At 41.0% G+C, this 18,646-nt stretch overlaps 1 protein-coding gene across 2 annotated transcripts in view; it reads right to left on the bottom strand.

The window, feature by feature from the left end:
- The window catches only part of LOC309547260 (EF-hand calcium-binding domain-containing protein 4B-like), a 192,376-nt gene that overhangs the window by 22,087 nt on the left and 151,643 nt on the right, over positions 1 to 18,646 (bottom strand). For both annotated transcript variants that reach the window (XM_082247088.1, XM_082247089.1), the window contains exons 12-14: positions 10,301 to 10,382; positions 6,185 to 6,299; positions 3,417 to 3,518 (exon numbers count right to left, since the gene is read on the bottom strand). In XM_082247088.1, the coding sequence (XP_082103214.1) occupies positions 3,417 to 3,518; positions 6,185 to 6,299; positions 10,301 to 10,382 (299 nt within the window). The remainder of the gene's footprint in view (positions 1 to 3,416; positions 3,519 to 6,184; positions 6,300 to 10,300; positions 10,383 to 18,646) is intronic.

The following is an 18,646-nucleotide window of genomic DNA, read 5'->3' as shown; positions in this document are numbered from 1 at the left end:
TCTTTTGAACAGATACAAACAAAGAAATGGAAAATTGTATACTCACCTTTCCATAATTTTCCTTTCCTGGAGCATCTTCATGGCAGCATATGATGGGTTATGGCTCTGCCCCCCTTGTTCAATAGGGTGCCCTAAACTTCAAAGGTTTATAAGTTTTGGAGATCCCCTGACACCCCATTCTTTCTAACTACCACCATAAGAATGGGAAGAAAATGCACCAGGAAGAAAAATGACACATGGGTGAGTATACAATTTTCCATTTTCCTGGAGCATCATGGAAAGTAATAAATTGCCATATACAGGATGACCTGCAGTGAGAAAAACAAAAACTGTAATGCATACCAGAAAAATTGAGAATTTGGTCATGAGACTTAATATTGTACCAAAATCAGCTGTAGTAAGGCTGGCTAGGTCTACTCTATAATAGACCACAAAATTATTGACAGACGTCCAAGTTGCCGCCTTGCAGATAATGTCCAACAGCACGATCTGCAATCATTTATAGTACTTTTGGAAGCTTTTATAAAAGTTTCAAATACCACTTTTAGAAACTATATTTTTCCTTTTACTTTCTTTGCCATTTGCCGGAGTTTCCTTCTACAAAATTGATGAGGGTGATGCTGGGACAGCAAGCTCTGAGCTGCAGGAAGAGGTAGAGGTTTATCTACAGCTAAGCCCAACAGTAAAGGAAACTGTGATCTTTTGGGTCAATAGGGGATTACTACAATTACTGTCACTGGGACTTGAATCTGAAGATCAGGGGAGTTCAAAGAAGGATGTGCACTAAGGTGAAATTCCATTTCTGGTGAAGAAAATTCACTCCTTCCCTTCCCCGAACTGTACCAATAGTGGACTATGTAGCAGGGACATTTGGTATTCAGCAGATAAGCTGCTATATTCAGCTCTGGACTTCCCCACATCTTGGTTTTGTATTTTTAGACCACTCGTTGTTTGCAAAAGACCTGCTGAGATGGTCTGCCAACTGGTTCTGGGTTGCTGGAATATAGGTTTGCCTTAAAAATATTGAGGTTGTTCCATTAAAGGTTAAACTTCTCTAATTAAAATTGGACTCCTCATGCCTCTCTGGTATTGGATATACAGTATGCTACAGTTGTTTTTTGTCTATCTAAAGCAATACATCTTTGCCATGAATGTACAGAGTCAGCAAAAGGAGTACCCTGAGCAACTGCTCTCAAATCCAAGAATTGATATTTTTACACCCTGGGCATTAAATTTCCATGTGTTTCCATGCGTCTTACACTCAAATGCCTCAAAGATGAGCACCCAAGCTGTGCTGGCTGGTGTCAGTAGCAATAGTGGTCCATCACAGGATAGTGATTTGCAAACATGTAATGAAGTGCCCTGCAACCCAAAAAGAGAAATGCTCTGGTTGTAGGAGGCTGCAGAGGAATGTGACCCCTGTAGTCTATTCAACGGCATTACATGCTGAGGTGAGCAAAGCGAAGAGTGGCCCTGAATCATACATTTTGAAAAACTGGTGAAAACTGCCCCTTTCCTCAAGTTCCTGGACTGGGCAGCCCCACAGTAAATTATTCAAAGCTGCTATAGATTTTTTTATATGCATTTTATTTACAGTATCTCACAAACGTGAGTACACACCTCACATTTTTGTAAATATTTTATTATATCTTTTCATATGACAACACTGAAGAAATGACACTTTGCTACAATGTAAAGTAGTGAGTGTACAGCTTGTATAGCAGTGTAAATGTCCTGTCCCCTCAAAATAACTCAACACACAGCCATTAATGTCTAAACCGCTGGCAACAAAAGTGAGTGCACCCCTAAGTGTAAATGTCCAAACTGGGCCCAATTAACCATTTTCCTTCCTTCATGTGACTTGCTAATGTTACAAGGTCTCAGGTGTGAATGGGGAGCAGGTGTGTTAAATTTTGTGTTATCGCTCTCACTTTCTCATACTGGTCACTGGAAGTTTAACATGGCACTTCATGGCAAAGAACTCTCTGAGGATCTAAAAAAAAAAGAATTGTTGCTCTACATAAAGATGGTCTAGGGCTAGGCTATAAGAAGATGGCCAAGACCCTGAAACTGAGCTGCAGCATGGAGGCCAAGACCAAACAGCAGTTTTACAGGATAGGTTCCACTCAGAACAGGCCTTAAAGATTTTTTATTTAAAGCCATGCAAACATGCATAGGGAGACCAATGCAAACTGCATAAAAATATAGGCAGCTGGGAAGAATGCTGCAAGGCTGGTCCAGTTGGATTTTGGGGCCACTACATTTGGTGGGAGATTTGTTTCAATCCTGTGCCAGGGTTTTGCTGGAGCAGAAAAAAAATGTCCCCAAACCCCACATACCCAACAACTTTATGGCAGCTTGGCATTTCAACTGCTTCCAGAGAAACTGGAGAAAACACCCCCTTCCCTTATTTCATAGTCTTGCATTACCACATTTTTCCCAGCCACCATCTCTAGTTATAATGTTTTTTTTTTTTTTTTGTTAAACATTATTCACAGGTTTACATTTCCTATGCATTGCAATTTTGTTTTTATTATCTTTTTTTCTTCATTAGGCTGCCCCTGGCCTTGTCGAGCAAACAGGTGCATGGACGGCAAGGTTGTAGCTACAAGCAATTATACCATTGACTGCTAGGTGTCAAGGATGTACCACTGGCCCAATATGCGTTCAGGGCACTAAACTTGTATCTGAAAAACTCCCTTTTACTAAAACACACTAGGTCTGTATCAAAGAGAACTACTAAACACCCACTGTAGATGTTACTGAAAAAATCTATGCATTTATTTTATAAACATTTAACGAAGAAAAGATCCTTTTTACTGTTATCCTCACTGTTTCTGCTACAGTCTCTTGGCATATCTTCTTTCTCTTCTGCCCTTCTTTCATGTTGCCAAAAAGATCAGTTGACTCTCAAGTACAAAAAAGAACTAAAGCTTTACATTGAAATGAGAACTCTCTCTGCCTTCTGTCCCAACATTTGGCCATGTTATCACTGCTTGTGTTTCTACATTTAGGGTCAAGCTTGTTGTCTTGAAAATGAAGTGCCTTTGTCAGCCACTTTGCCCAAGACTGGAGGAGCAAAGTCTAAGGAGCTGCCTGGTATTCAACAGGCTTCCCTTTAAAAAAAAATAGACTTCCAGATTGCAGTGTGCCTTATTTCTGCATTCTTTTTCCCGGGACCACAAATTCCAAACACTGTGGATTTCTTGCAAATCCATACCAGCAGAAAACCCAAATTTCATACCTAATTTCAATATGCTCTTTTATAATACAGAGACAATACCTGTATATCTGAATCAAGCCTTTGTTTTAGTGAGGAAATCGTCATACACACTTAACTGAGATTTGACTCCAATTCCAAAAATGTGTATGTTCAAAAATTCAACAGCAGTCAAAATGTATTCTACAGTACATACTTGAGCCAACTTCTCTGCCTCTGTATATGTCACATTCCTTTCTGAATCACAGTCTGTTTTGTTGCCAATAAGTAGGATAACAATATCATCAACAGTATTTGCCTGTTTAGAAAAAGTGACAAGACATTAGTCAGTTCTGTAAGTTTAAGTAATTTAAAGTATAACAACAGCCCCCCCTCACCAGCCTTATACTCACCTGTCTCCTTGGAGGAGACATTAGGGGAAATATTCCAGCAGGCCAACAATGTGAACAGAGGCTCTATCCTTCCTTCATTCTAACCTTTCTTCATTCTAATCCTTACGTCTTTTAATGCTGCATGCATGTTTTGTCTAAGGAGTGATACATGAGTACAGATACTGACCTTATTACTTGCACCATGGAGGCAGCTGCTCTATACTCTCCAATGTTTCTGTGATGTGAGTGGGCCCTCAAAATCCTCTAATTTAATGCAGAACTGCTGGTCTTGCATTGTATTTAATGATGTTGGAGAGCCTGCAGCCAGCAGAGCAGCAAAGAGAAATGGCTTCATGGGACTGACCATGCAGCTCAGAGGAAGCCTGTAGGAGCGAGGAATATGGTATGTGTATGTATTCCAATACATAGACAAAATGAGAATTTAACCCATGCAATAAACATATGTGCAAAATTGCCAAGCCAATTTTTACACTATCATGCACTGCATTGCCTTTGAACCATGGCCAGCAGACTAAGAACGGTCAATAAGAGGGTCATTAGGTAAGCCTATTAAAGGGTGGCTTAGAGAAGTGTATTGCAAGCTGCTGTAACAAGTGGATAGGGAAAGCTAGCAAACTGCCTAGCAGGAGATGAGGGTCAGTTAGAAAACTGTGGACCCTTTGTGCAAAAAACCCCTTTGTTGACTTATTTTTTATTTTAATGATTGGGGGCTTCTTTGTCTAATTTAAAGAGCTGGGAGTTATTGGTGGTTGTATTTTGGGTTTTATTGCTGATGCTTCCTTTTTGTAGGTTTGGGGTTCTCAAAGCACAGTATTCACTTGCTGCTGGCCAAATGAAAAGGATCACAGTTCACCTGTTCACTCTGATTCTCTAGCAAGGTGCATGAAAAAAAGCAAGTTAATTGCTTGGCATACTGCATGTAGTCAAGCCCACCACTTCAGGTTAAAGAGCAAGTAAGCTGTGATCCTTTATATAAGTGAATGATGCACCGCTGTATTGTTTAAAAGGAAAAAAAAAAGTACAAAAACAGTGTGCCCAGTAGCTGGGATAAAACTGGCACTGGCCACTGGCAAATTTTACACTGCTTTATTACCATCAATCTACAAATTCTTTAATTAACTGCTTGACCTCGGGAAGATTTACCCCCTTCATGAACAGGCCATTTTTGCGACACAGCACTGTGTTAATTTAACTGACAAATTGCGTGGCCATGTAATTCTGTCCCCAAATATATATTTTTTTCACACAAATAAAGCTTTCTTTTGGTTGTATTTGATCACCACAACTTTTTTTTTTTTTTTTTATTATTGTGCTATAAACAAGAAATAGACAATTAAAAAAAAATATATATATATATATATATATATATATATATATAAAAATATATATATTTTTTTTTTTTTTAATGTCTGCTATAAAGCATATCCAAAAACATTTTAAAAAAAAATCAAATTCCTTCACACTATTAGGTCAATATGTTTCCTGCTACATATTTTTGGTAAAAAAAAAAAAAGTTATAGCGTCTACAAACTATGGGATATATACTGGAATTTTTATTTATTTATTTTTTCTTACTAGTAATGGCAGCGATCAACCACTTATAGCAGGACTGCAATATTGCGGCAGACATTCTGACACTAACTGACACTTTTGACACTTTGTGGGAACTAGTGACTAAACAGTGCTAAAAATATGCACTGTCACTGGACTCATGACACTGGCTGGGAAGGGGTTAAACATCTAGGGCGATCAAAGGGTTAACTGTGTGCCTAACGTGTTTTTGTGTGTACTATGTTGTGGTTTTACTAAGTGATATGGTGGATTTTATTACCTATTACCTTTGCTAACAGGATAGAGCTCTGCCTTGTTTATATAGGTAGAGCTTTGTCCTTTCTCTCACCTCGCTGAGCAGCGGGTGCCTGCAGACATCTATTGTTTGGCGCCTGCTGATCAGCTTGTGCTGTGTATAATCACAGCACAGCCGGATCGCCGGCGGCACGCACGCACGCCCCCTAATGGAAATGCCAGATCACATACTAGGTACGAAATCTTGAACAGAAGAGCGACTCTGCCGCCATATAGCTAAGTGATGTGGGCGGCAAGTGGTTCAAATACCTGCCTGTGCTCTTTTCTTAGTATATTTTATCACTTCAATTTCACCCTTGAAGCAGCATAAATGGGAACCTCTATTATTATTTTTTTTTTTGTATTAGTGCATGTCCTCTTTGGCAATGCCCAGATTTCCATGCCTTTTTTGATACTACAGTTTCTTACCTATTAGCTCTACAAATGGGCAGAATCTTCGAACAGGGTTTGCCCTTCTAGACGTTACTGGGATTTGCTTCTATGTTTGGGTTAACTGACTTTCAGACAGGTTTTCCGAACCCTCTGCAAACTGAACCCAGGCAGATTTGCTTATTCCTGGCCAAAGGAAGTACCACTACCAACTTAAGCTGTAAGCTTTTATATACTATAGAGTGCCCAATGTAATTTACCTCTACTTCATGTACAGTATATTCTACTTCTTTTTCCCTAATATAAATGGCTTAAAACTATTTCTCAGCATACTCACTTGGATTCGATTCAGCCAGTAGCAAACATCTGTGAAAGTTTTCCTAGATGTAATATCATACATAATCACTATACCATCTGCTTTTCTGAAGAACTGTTCTGTGATACTATGAAACCTGTTAAAAATATTTATATTCAGTCATTTACATTTAATAAGCAAAAGTTTAAATATATTACACTGAACAAAATTATAAACACAACACTTTCGTTTTTGCCCCCATTTCTCATGAGCTGAACTCAAAGATCTAAGACTTTTTCTATGCCCACAAAAGGCCTATTTCTCTCAAATATTCTTCACAAGTCTGGCTAAATCTGTGTTAGTGAGCACTTCTCCTTTGCTGGGATAATCCATCCACATCACAGGTGTGGCATATCAAGATGCTGATTAGACAGCATGATTATTGCACAGGTGTGCCTTAGGCTGGCCACAATAAAAGGCCACTCTAAAATGTGCAGTTTTACCAGAGATGCTACTAGCTGAGTCATCCAGCCTCCTTGAGTCACTCAGCCCTGACCCAGATTCAACCCAGGTCTAGCTCTCCACCAAGCCAAATTTTCCTACACTAATACCTATGTACACTAGCACCAGCTAGAGGGTGCTACGGGTGGTTTGATCATAAATACACACAGAAGGTACAGAAGCTTCAGACACAATCTACTAGACAGTATAATATCTATGCCAAGGTAACTCATAATAGGGTTCTGTACCACTAGACTTGGATTAACTAATAAATCAGAAAAATTGGTAATAAACAGTGCATAGAAGCATTAAGTACAATGTGAATAGTAATACTATAACTAGTCTAGAGTGCACTCTAGAAGAACAGTTAGGATAGGATACAATGTCCCCTGAGAGGCACCTCTTAGCATAAGCAATAGGTTGTGGTCTCTCTGTGCAGCAGCTGTAAAGTGGCAGTATTTAGTCCTAACTCTTCCGCCGGATAGAGTTGGGGTCCAGTTGTACCGGTGGTGCACATGAAACTAATCCTAGTTGAGCCTGCAGGCAGCAATAAGGCTATCAGTTGGATGTATAGTCAGTTCCTAAAGGGCTCAGTCTCTAGAGCAGCAGATAGTGAATTCCTACAGCAGCAGCTCACCAGTCCCAGCGATATTGCAGCTCATCCTTCTGGTCACACGCAGCAATTAGTCCACTCTTTGTTCTGCACCCAGGTGACCCTAGCTGTCGGCACACCTGGACACATAACTCCATTATGCAGCAGTAGTGGTGCACTCTGGACAGTGATGTGCACTCTACTGGCTTCCTCATGGCAAGAGGAAGCTGTATCCTCTACAGCAGTTCTTTCCCCTCTGTCTGGCAATTTCCCTCTGGGATACAGTTAAAAAGCTTGATTACAGTAGAGTCTCTATCATCTGGACTACAGTTCCCACAGTGCAGTGCGACCTGACTCAATCTTTTGAACTTTTTTCTCCTCAGAATCTCCTTCCTTTTCCTGATATAGCTGTAAACTAGTTCAGCACCGCAACACAGTAACTACAGAGAGCAGCTACAGCCAGTCTTTCTCTCACTCTCCATTCTTAGCCAAGCACTTGGCATTGGGAAGGAACCTGTGATGGGCCTGCAGGGCTATAAATAGGAGGGCTCAGACACCAGTCTATGCAATGCCTCCCAGGTGGATGGACACACATTATTTTTGGTCAGCATTATTTTGATACTTTGTAGGTACAATTCTCTCCCTCTATTTGTCACACATACTTACTTTTTTGACCTGATTTGACCTTGCACTACTGGGGTAATCCCATGCACTGGTGTCACTGTCTCAGCAAGGTGCATTTATACTTTATAACCAATACACTTAGTTTCACATGTGAATTCTTTTATTTCAGCTGTGGTTGCTTTTGGCTATTCAATCATTATTTAAAACTTTTTTTTTCTTACTGTTTTTTTTACCTTTCCATAATTTTTCATTTTATTTTTAATTGTGCACATCACCACCCAATTACACTCCTTTTTTTTTTCTAGCCACCATCCTGGCAGGTTATGTTGGATAGTTCTGTTTGCCTGTTTTTCCATCTGTCCTGTTTTGCGCTCCTGGCCCATTTTGGAACCTTTACCCTCAGACGTCTCCAGTGGCTGCTGGTGCGATTTTTGGCATGCAGCATCCTGCATTTTTGTGAGTATGGATCACTTAGTCTGATTACCACATTCCAATCTACCTGATACATTTCCATGTTCATTACTCTCTCTCTCTCTCTCTCTCTCTCTATATATATATATATATATATATATATATATAAATTTTTTATCATTTTACTTAATAGATTATGTCTATGCATCAACTCCTGAAAAATGAGACTGAACTTACGAAACACGTCAGGGCACCACAGATGCCATGACACATTTGCTATGTACTTTTTGATTACTGTATATACCAATGTAATTGATTTGTATACTTTGGCCAACTGTTTGGCATTATGACACCTATATACTCAAAAAACTTATACTAAGTTTTTATTAATGGTTGTGTGGTGCTTCATCTAATGTCCCAATGGGCAAAACTGATTTGTATGTACAATAGGGATGGAGGTGCTTCGCAGGGTACTAACAACCATATTTTGTTTCTTAGCACCTGGCTACATTACCTATTCTGAGGACTCTCCGGTCCAGTCACATGATCTCTCCAGCAACCGACTACAGTAAAGAGGAGAGATCGCCTACAATGGCTTACCATAGGGCATCCTTTGTTGACTGTGCCTCAGCTACACTGAATCTGTTGCTGGGAGCCAATCATGTGACCAGACCAGAGTACACTTACAATAGGTAAGTATACAAATCTTTCCTTTATAGGGACATTAGAATAGACTTAGAATGGGGGTGGGAGCAGGTTTAGGTATAATTCGTATTTGGCTGGACTACCACATTAAATTATATTTCAGATACTTTTTAATTTATTTTGTCTAAGTTATGTCTACGCCAAAATATAATTCTACTTCTCTCCTACCCCAGTGGGCATTCTTTCATATCAGACTATAAAGGAAGCTAGTATATTAAAAGAAAATTCCAAAAAACATAAATGTAATATGTTGAAGTGTTCAAGAACATCATTCCTGAATGGACAGGGCCCTAAACGCCAGCACCAATTGGTACAGTGTTCGGCCTTGTCCAGCCACAGCCTGCCATAGACTTTGACAGTCAGCCTGCAACAGAGCTACACGCTGCACCTCTCCCCTCCAGGCATCAGGCACACTAAAGTGCCAGAAGTGACACACTGCAGCTGAATGGGCTGCATCTGTTTTCTTATTGCATTTTTTACCTTTATTTTCACCTTGGCTATCCTGAGAATAACACACTTTCTGTCCCTAGGTTGCCAAGCTCAATCATCCATTGTATCAAAGGAAGGAGCCATGGTTTTCAGCCAGGCTCGACTTCTGAATAAATCTGCCTTTGTTCATGTCCGTTTGTTAAATGGGGAATGGAGGGATAGTTTTGCTTATTTACCAGTATAGTTCATATTCCCATCGCACACCTTCCTGGATATAGGCACATCAGTTGTGGGTGCTGCAGCGATCACCAGCTGGACACTGTATCTATCATAGATACATACATATTTGCCAGCACACCAAGCATCTTGCACAGCAGTCCGAAAAACATTTTTATTGCAAAAGGATCACATCAGGATAGGCGCAATGTTTCATCACATGCCTGAAGAGGGGTTCCTGCATGACTCCGAAACGTTGCACCTATCCTGATGTGATCCTTTTGCAATAAAAAGTTTCTACAGACTACTGTGCAAGATCCTTGGTGTGCTGGCAAATATGTATGTATTTGTTTAATTAAAAGACAAGTTTACCAAAGGTATAGTTGTGCTTTAAATCTTAAAGTAGACCTTAAACAGTACGGGGAGAGCAACAAACTGAAATGTATAATATGCAGTTGTTTGTGGATACAGGTTAAAAAATGTCTACTTTGGTTATGCTCTACATGGTTTTTTTATTTTCTTTTGCATCATACTGTATGTACTGTCTGTTTGCAAGCTAACAAAGCCACAAGTATTACAATACAGGACTTTATAGATGATGGGTACACAAATTTCAAAACAAAAGGAGTTTAGACAATTTTGTTTTTTAAAAATTTAATTATCCAAAAAGCTTTACCTACCTTTCCTGTCCAGCTGTGTCCCAGAGCTGAAGAACATAGCGCTTGTTGTCAATAGTTAGAGTTTTAAAATGATAGTCAATTCCTGCAGAGATAAGAACAAATTAAATACATATACTGTATGTGCACTTCACAGACACAGCAAAAACAGAGAAGGAACAGGTCAGAAAGGATACAAGTTAACTCAGGTTGGTCATAGAGAGCTTTAAAAAAAATGCAATTGTTGCATAAGATTTGCCTATCATGTACAGGAATTGGGAGACTATCAGTTTGTGCAGGGGTGTACTACTGTGCAAAAAGGGCTCAAGAAATCTAAATGTGCCTATAACTTCAAGCAAAGATTCTCTAGGCCAGATGTCAATTGTTTCTTCTTTTGTGGATTAAAATACAAACCCGATTCCAAAAAACTTGGGACACTGTACAAATTGTGAATAAAAACAGAATGCAATGATGTGGAAGTTTCAAATTTCAATATTTTATTCAGAATACAACATAGCTGACATATCAAATGTTTAAACTGAGAAAATGTATAATTTTAAGAGAAAAATAAATTGATTTTAAATTTTATGGCATCAACACATCTCAAAAAAGTTGGGACAAGGCCATGTTTACCACTGTGTGGCATCCCCTCTCCATTTTATAACAGTCTGCAAACGTCTGGGGACTGAGGAGACAAGTTGCCCAAGTTTAGGAATAGGAATGTTGTCCCATTCTTGACAGGTTTTTAGTTGCTCAACTGTCTTAAGTCTTCTTTGTTGCATCTTCCTCTTTATGATGCGCCAAATTTTTCTATGGGTGAAAGATTTGGACTGCAGGCTGGCCATTTCAGTACCCGGATCCTTCTTCTTCGCAGCCATGATGTTGTAATTGATGCAGTATGTGGTCTGACGTTGTCATGTTGGAAAACTGCAAGGTCTTCCCTGAAAGAGACGACGTCTGGATGGGAGCATCTGTTGTTCTAGAACTTGGATATACCTTTCAGCATTGATGGTGCCTTTCCAGATGTGTAAGCTGCCCATGCCACATGCACTCATGCAACCCCATACCATCAGAGATGCAGGCTTCTGAACTGAGCACTGAGAACAACTTGGGTTGTCCTTGTCCTCTTTAGTCAGGATGACACGGCGTTCCAGTTTTCCAAAAATAACTTCAAATTTCGGCCTTGACTCTCTGAATTTTTGGATGATATTATGCACTGTAGATGATGATAACTTCAAACTCTTTGCAATTTTTCTCTGAGAAACTCCTTTCTGATATTGCGCCACTATTTTTCGTCGCAGCATTGGGGGAATTGGTGATCCTCTGCCCATCTTGACTTCTGAGGGACACTGTCACTCTGAGAGGATCTTTTTATACCCAATCATGTTGCCAATTGACCGAATAAGTTGCACATTGGTCCTTCAGCTGTTCCTTATATGTACATTTAACTTTTCCGGCCTCTTATTGCTACCTGTCCCAACTTTTTTGGAATGTGTAGCTCTCATGAAATCAAAAATGAGTCAATATTTGGCAAGACATTTCAAAATGTCTCACTTTCAACATTTGATATGTTATCTATATTATATTGTGAATAAAATATAAGTTAATGAGATTTGTAAATTAGTCCATTCCTTTTTTACTCACAATTTGTACAGTGTCCCAACTTTTTTGGAATTGGGTTTGTAGAAGAGCCTTTTAATGTTATACATGTCAGTTTAAGTGATTGTAAATCTCAGACATGAAATATGAACAAAGCATATTCCTCTACAGTGTGTAATTGTGGCAATTAAGAACACTAAATGTCATCTCTGTCTGCTGCATTGTTCCTCTGCTATCAGCATGAATCACTTCTGTCAAGTTTTCCTAACACCAAGAGAAAAATGGTGACAGGGGAGGGACCTCCAGCTGATTGGCAGCCTCAGCTCTGTTTCTGTGTGCTCTGTGAAGGGGGGGGGGGTGTATCTGTTCTTTCCAATCAGCTCTCAAATATCTCCTTACTGAGCTCTGCAGAGTGTAACTTCAGCTCTCCACCCCTTTTGTTTTAACTCTCAGAAAAGATTTAAAATTCAGCACTTCGAAAGGATGTAGAAAAGAGAAAAAAGCAGATAATCAGGTACAACTTATGTAGGAGTCACTTCACTGGGTGCTGTATATGTAAGAATTTACAACCACTTTTATTCCTAGAGAAGACTTTACGAAGCTTCAGTTCTTTGGAGATGTAAGGAAGGATTTGAAGATGTCTTAAACATCTGATTGTATAGCACCAGCAGGAAGTGAACCTGAAGAGGTAATAAAGATGCTTAAGTGCCAGTTTTATCTAATGATGTGCCCCTGGAACCCGAAATCCTGGAAAATTTGCTCAGTTTTCTGGACAAGATTGGCCCCACTCCTTCCCACCTCGTACACCTCTCTTGGTCCATTGCGATTATAGATGGCCTCACTGGCTCAGCAAGCAGATGTATCAAGATGAAGGACAGCATGCAGTGAATCTGAAGAGGTATTAAAGCTGTGTACGTGCCAGTTTTATGTAATATTGTGCCCCACCCAAGTGCCTGCTCATGAGAATATCTTTTCTATTGAGTGTTCTAGGTGCCCTAGAAAATTTGTCCATTTTTTCTGGCGAAGATTGGCCTCATTCCCTCCCACCTCCTGCACCTCTCATGGTTCAAAACTGTGATAGATAGATAGATAGATAGATAGATAGATAGATAGATAGATAGATAGATAGATAGATAGATAGATAGATAGATAGATAGATAGATAGATAGATAGATAGATAGATAGATAGATAGATAGATAGATAGATAGATAGATAGATAGATAGATAGATAGATAGATAGATAGATGGTCTCACTGGCTCAATAAAGTACATCCGATAAGGTGGAGGTCTGCTGTTATAGCAGTATTAATACCACTTCAGGTTGAATAAAGGTCATAGTGAATTTGAGCTTGTCAGCTGTTTCCTACCCTCACACATTTCTACTGGACCCTTGCTTTAATGTGCTACCTCTTTGGCCAATAGAAATGTCTTGTGTTGTGGGTGTACTTAGTTAAGTGCCCCTCCCAACATTTTCTTTTTGTTGTATTTGTTGTATGCATTTGAGAATCAATCTTCATCTGTGTTTAGCAAAGTCTAGGCTTTTTTATGTATGTTCCACAGAGAATTGTGGGTTTTTTTCCAGGTAAGTATGCTCTCAATATCAACAGAGCTACCCCAATGTGGCATGCCGTTTCCACATGGGTTTACAAATGTATGACATCTCTGTTTTGAAACTAGAATCTTTTTAGATGGGTTCTTTTATCCTAACGCTGCAATATCTTAAAGTGGTTGTAAACCTTAGTGGTGGAATCTGAGCAAAGCACATATACTATATCTGTAATGCATATACTGTATCTCTCCAAAACTCAAAGGCCACCAATACACGGTTGTAATCTTGGCCAGTCCCTGTTTTTAGGCAGCCTGAATGTACAAAGTTGATTGATCGATCAACATCGGTACATCCAGCCTGCCGGATTTTCTAGTGGCTGCTAAAGCCGCTAGCGATAATAACTGTCTTCTCCAGGTAGGGTTTCCCTGCCCGCCAAGAGCAGCCAGTTGCTCGGCAGAAGGGATTCCGCTACAGCACTGTCTGTGTTGATGGGGGAATCTTTCCTGCAACCAATAGTTGCAGAAAAGAAAAAAAAAGTTCACACCGTGTATGGCCAGCCTTATGGCCCGTACACACGATCCGAAAATCGGACGAAAAATAACGCTTGTGAAAAGATCGGACGATAATCTGATCGTTAGTACACAGCTTACAAAAGGCGATCACGACAGTCCGCCCGATATTATCCGGTCGTGCAAGCATAAAAATTTTGATCGTATTATAACACATTGTACGATAATCGTATTATCAGTATGTTGTTCGTCTGAAAAAAATGGTGAGCAGTAGACAGCGCATGACCAGTAGACATCATTTTCCCCTCACACGCTACAACATGGTTATGCATACCGGAGGCTTTTGAATAATCGTCCGAGAAAATTCGTATCGTAAGTAACCTCTCCCATTTGCGAATATAATTGAGAGTTTCTAGCAACCAAACAAAAACGGATGGAACGTCGTCCGATTTTCGGATCGTGTGTACTGGGCATTAGTGTAGTTTCGCTCTGGTCCTTTGTTCTTCTGTTATCAGTATGAGTCACTGCTGAAAAGTTTTCAGGACACATGAGATAAAATTTGTGTCGGGGAGGGAGCTTGTCTATTCAGAACACAGTTCTTCTGCTGTGCGAAGGGGGGCTGTTCCTTTCCTCAAATCAGCTCTCAAACAGTGTAACTACAGCCTCTCTGTCCCCCCTCTCTGCTCCTGACAGATGAAGAAAGATTTGAATACAATTCTGCCATTTTGAAGGGATGTAGAGAAGAGAAGATTTCAAATAAATAAGTAAAACCTATGCAGGAGGATTTGTCTCATCTCTGTGTATCATCTGAGGCTGTTCTCTTCACTGGGTATATGTAAGGGTTTACAACCACTTTAAAGTAGAAGTATAGCCAAAGCTTGTTTGGCTGTACATCTCCTATGGATCACAGGAGTGCAATTAATTTTGCACTCCTGTGACCAGTTTTCAGCAGAGAGCAGGCTGAAGTCCGCTCTCTGTTGACGTCATGTACATGATTTTGTGCAGGTGGTTTAGGGGCGCGAGAGCCACCAGAGTGCCGCTCCCACTGTGATTGGACACAGAGGGAGCCAATCAGCAGGTCCAGCAGCCACCGGGACACACCGATCGTTCAGCGGAATGACAGAACGGCGGTCTGCCGATATAAACAAAGCAGACCACTGTTCTGTCACAGAGTAAGAGAGAGATCTTGTGTTTCAGCTAAGCTAAAACACAGATCTCTCTTTTGCTCTAGTACATCCACTCCCCCTACAGTTAGAGAGCACTCCCTAGGAGCACACTTAACACCTTGATCACCCCTGGTGTTAACCCCTTCCCTACCAATGTCATTTATACAGTAACAGTGCATTTTTTTTTTTAGCACTGCTCACTGTATTGGTGTCACTGGTCCCCAAAAAGTGTAATTTAGTGTCAGATCTGCCTGCCGCAATGTCGCAGTCTAGCTAAAAATTGCTGATTGCCACCATTACTAGTAATAACAATAAAAAAAAAAAATACCAAGTCCATAAATCTATTCCATAGTTTGTAGAGGCTATAACTTTTGTGCAAACCAATCAATATACATTAGGATTTGTTTTTTTACCAAAAATATGCAGCATAATATATATTGGCCTAAATTGATGAAAAAATTTGGCTTTTAAAATTTTTTTATTGGGTATGTTTTATAGCAGAAAGTAAAATATATTGTTTTTGCAGTAATATTTCCAGGCCTGGGGCCTGAGGTGGGTCTGCCATCAGTACCGGTAACACTTCCAACATATTTAAGTTGTGAACCTAGGTGTGAGAACTGAGACAATGACCATTCCGGCATCTTTGGTTTGTTTTGTTTTATTGTATTTAGGGGATGGGAGAAGGGAATGAGTGGGATACTCCTCTGGCTCTTCTAGGCTTAACTGGAACTTTGTACAAAAAAATGCTCACTGGCGCTGTCTTGGTGCCAGCTGAATGCTGACCAGCGCTTCCTGACGCTTCAAATGCTTCTTGACTAAATTAGTGCTGAAACCTCGACTTTAACTTGGATTGTTAGCTCAGAAGCTCCAGAACTGTAGAACTCTTGACTCCCGATACTTAGTGTAGCTCAAAAGTCACTAAACAGCTCCCTCTTACCCTTTACTGGCTGAGGTAGCTCCTTGTTACTACTTGTGCTGCTGCAACTCTCAACTTTGCACAATTCACACTGTACACTGACTCTTCAGGGCCCAAACTGCAGGTACCCCCTCTAATGCTTCAGGGTCCTCTGACTAGGTACCCCCTCTAATACTTCAGGGTCCTCTGACTAGGTATCCCCATTAACAGTTAGCTGACTTCTGGATCCCTAGAACCTTCTCTGGAGTGGTCCCCTCTGACACTAGGCAGACCCCCAGGGGCAATCCACAGTACTCACGACCTTTGTAGGCTTTCCTGGGACTGGACACCTCTCTCTCTCTTCGCTGGTTCTCGGCACGCCGGATCCCCTCTGCAGCACAGCTTCACACTCCTTGGATTCCCAGGCCGCCACCCGGGACACCCACTTCCTCTGACAGGAGGAGAGACAGTCGTACTCTCCCTCCTGGGACTCTGCTTCCCACCAAAAACGCTGCGCCATGCGTTCCTTCAGAATTTATACCCACTCCCAGAATCCTCTGCGGCAGAATCTTTCTTCTGGGGTAGATACAGGCCTGAGTGTGTCTCTGATTGTGTTTCCTCCACTGTCCAATGAGAATCCTCTCATGGAACCAGTGGGGAGACTCCCCTCTCAACAGACACACCTGGGAGACATGACAGCCAGCTGAAATCAGGGCCCTACTCTTAAGCAGCTAAGACCCACTATACTTTACCTAGCACCTACCTGTAGGGTGCTACATCTTTTTTTTTTTCATTTATAGCACAAAAAATAAAAACCGCAGAGGTGATTAAAAGAAAGCTATATTTGTGGGGAAAAAAAGGATATCAAGTTTATTTGGGTACAACGTCCTGCAACCGCGCATTTGTCAGTTAACCACTTACCGCATATCAACGTACCGGTACGTCGGCTGACTTTGCGGGGTTATACCGGGATGATGTCTCTAGCTAGAGACATCATCCCGGTACCGTGGTTTGAAACCGACGGTCGGCTTTCCGTCGGTAACGACCGATGCGGCTCGGGAGCCGCTCGATCATTACCCGGGTGAGCGGGAGGGGACGTCCCCCCCCTCCCGCCGCCTTCCGTGGCTTTGCTCGGGGCTCCCGTCCCACCAGGAGCCCCAAGCACCCAGCCGGCACGTCCGCCGGCTGGATGGAGTCCCGATGAATGCCGGAAACGGCATCGATCGGGTCTCCGATGACGTAACTCGGAGGCGGCGTCCATGACGTCACTCCCGGGTTACTGTGCTGCAAAAGGCGGCAGATTTGAAAAACGGCTGTATGCAAAAATGCGGTTTTTGGCGTTTTGCCTACAGGGAAGTGTAGTGGAGGGGTCTAGGGTCTTTTAGACCCTCGATCCCTTCATAAAGTGTACCTGTCACTACATATTGGTGTCACAAGGGATGTTTACATTGTTTGTGACAGCAATAAAAGTGGTCAGATTTTTTTTTTTTTAAAAAAACCTGTAATAAAGTTAAAAATAAAAAAAAAAAAAAATTGGAAAAAAAAAAAAAAAAATGTAGCCCCCCCGTCACCGTTAGCTCGCGCACAAAAAAAAACGTATACGCAAGTCGAGCCGCAAATTAAATCGCTGTTCAAACCACACATGTGAGGTATCGCCGCGATCGCCAAAGCGTGGGCAATAATTAAAAAAAAAAGAGCTACACTTTAACTCTAAACTGGTAACCGTTAAATAAATTTAAAGCGTCGCAGATTGAGATCTCTATTGACCGTAGTTTGTCGCCAACCCACGGGGGGGGGGGGCAATTTTAAACCGTAACATGTTGGGTATCTATTTACTCGGCGTGACATCATCTTTCACAATATATAAAAAAATGGGCTAACTTTACTGTTTAGTATTTTTCAATTTTTTTCCCAAAAAATGGCGTTTTAAAGACCGCTGCGCAAATACCGCGTGACAAAAAAATTTTGCAATGACCGACATTTTATTCTCCAGAGTCTTTGCTAAAAAAAAAAATATATATATATATATATATATATAATGTTTGGGGGGTTCTAAGTAGTTTTCTAGGAAAAAATACTGGTTTTAACTTGTAAACAAAAAGTGTCCGAAATAGGGCTGGGGCTTAAGTGGTTAAAGCAACGCAGTGCCGTATCGCAAAAAATGGCCTCGTCTTTAAGGGGGTAAAACATACCGGAGCTGAAGTAGTTTAACAAACATTTTAAGTGTATTTGCCAAGTTGGCTTTGAATTCATTTAGTGGGTGACTTTTTCTGAATGTAGGTGTTTACTAGATGGCAATAACTAGTGTAGCACCCCGTAGTCTGTGCTAGAAGTAATGTTAGTGTAGTTGTTAGTGTAGGAAATTTTTAGATTGGCTGGGGGCCAAGCTTGGGCTGTGAATCTGTGTCAGGGTTAGGTGTCTCAGGGGCTGGATGACTCATCAGGCAGCTCTCTCTGCCACTTCCCCCTGGTCTGGAAGTTGGTAGAAGCTTCCAGAGCTGGAGGGTGGGAGTAAGGAGGGGTTGCCATGCATATTTATGAGGTTCTTGACCAATCCCCAGCAAAAAGGGTCTGGAAGGGGGCAGGCCATCTCAATTTTTGACATGAGTCATGCCAGCAGGGTCAGTCGAGTAGAAGATGGAGATGGAGGG

This window comes from Pelophylax lessonae, assembly GCF_965119305.1.
Source record: "Pelophylax lessonae genome assembly, chromosome: 2".
Lineage (NCBI taxonomy): Eukaryota > Metazoa > Chordata > Amphibia > Anura > Ranidae > Pelophylax > Pelophylax lessonae.
Note: the sequence above shows the minus strand (reverse complement) of the source record. Positions and strands in the feature narration are given on the sequence as shown.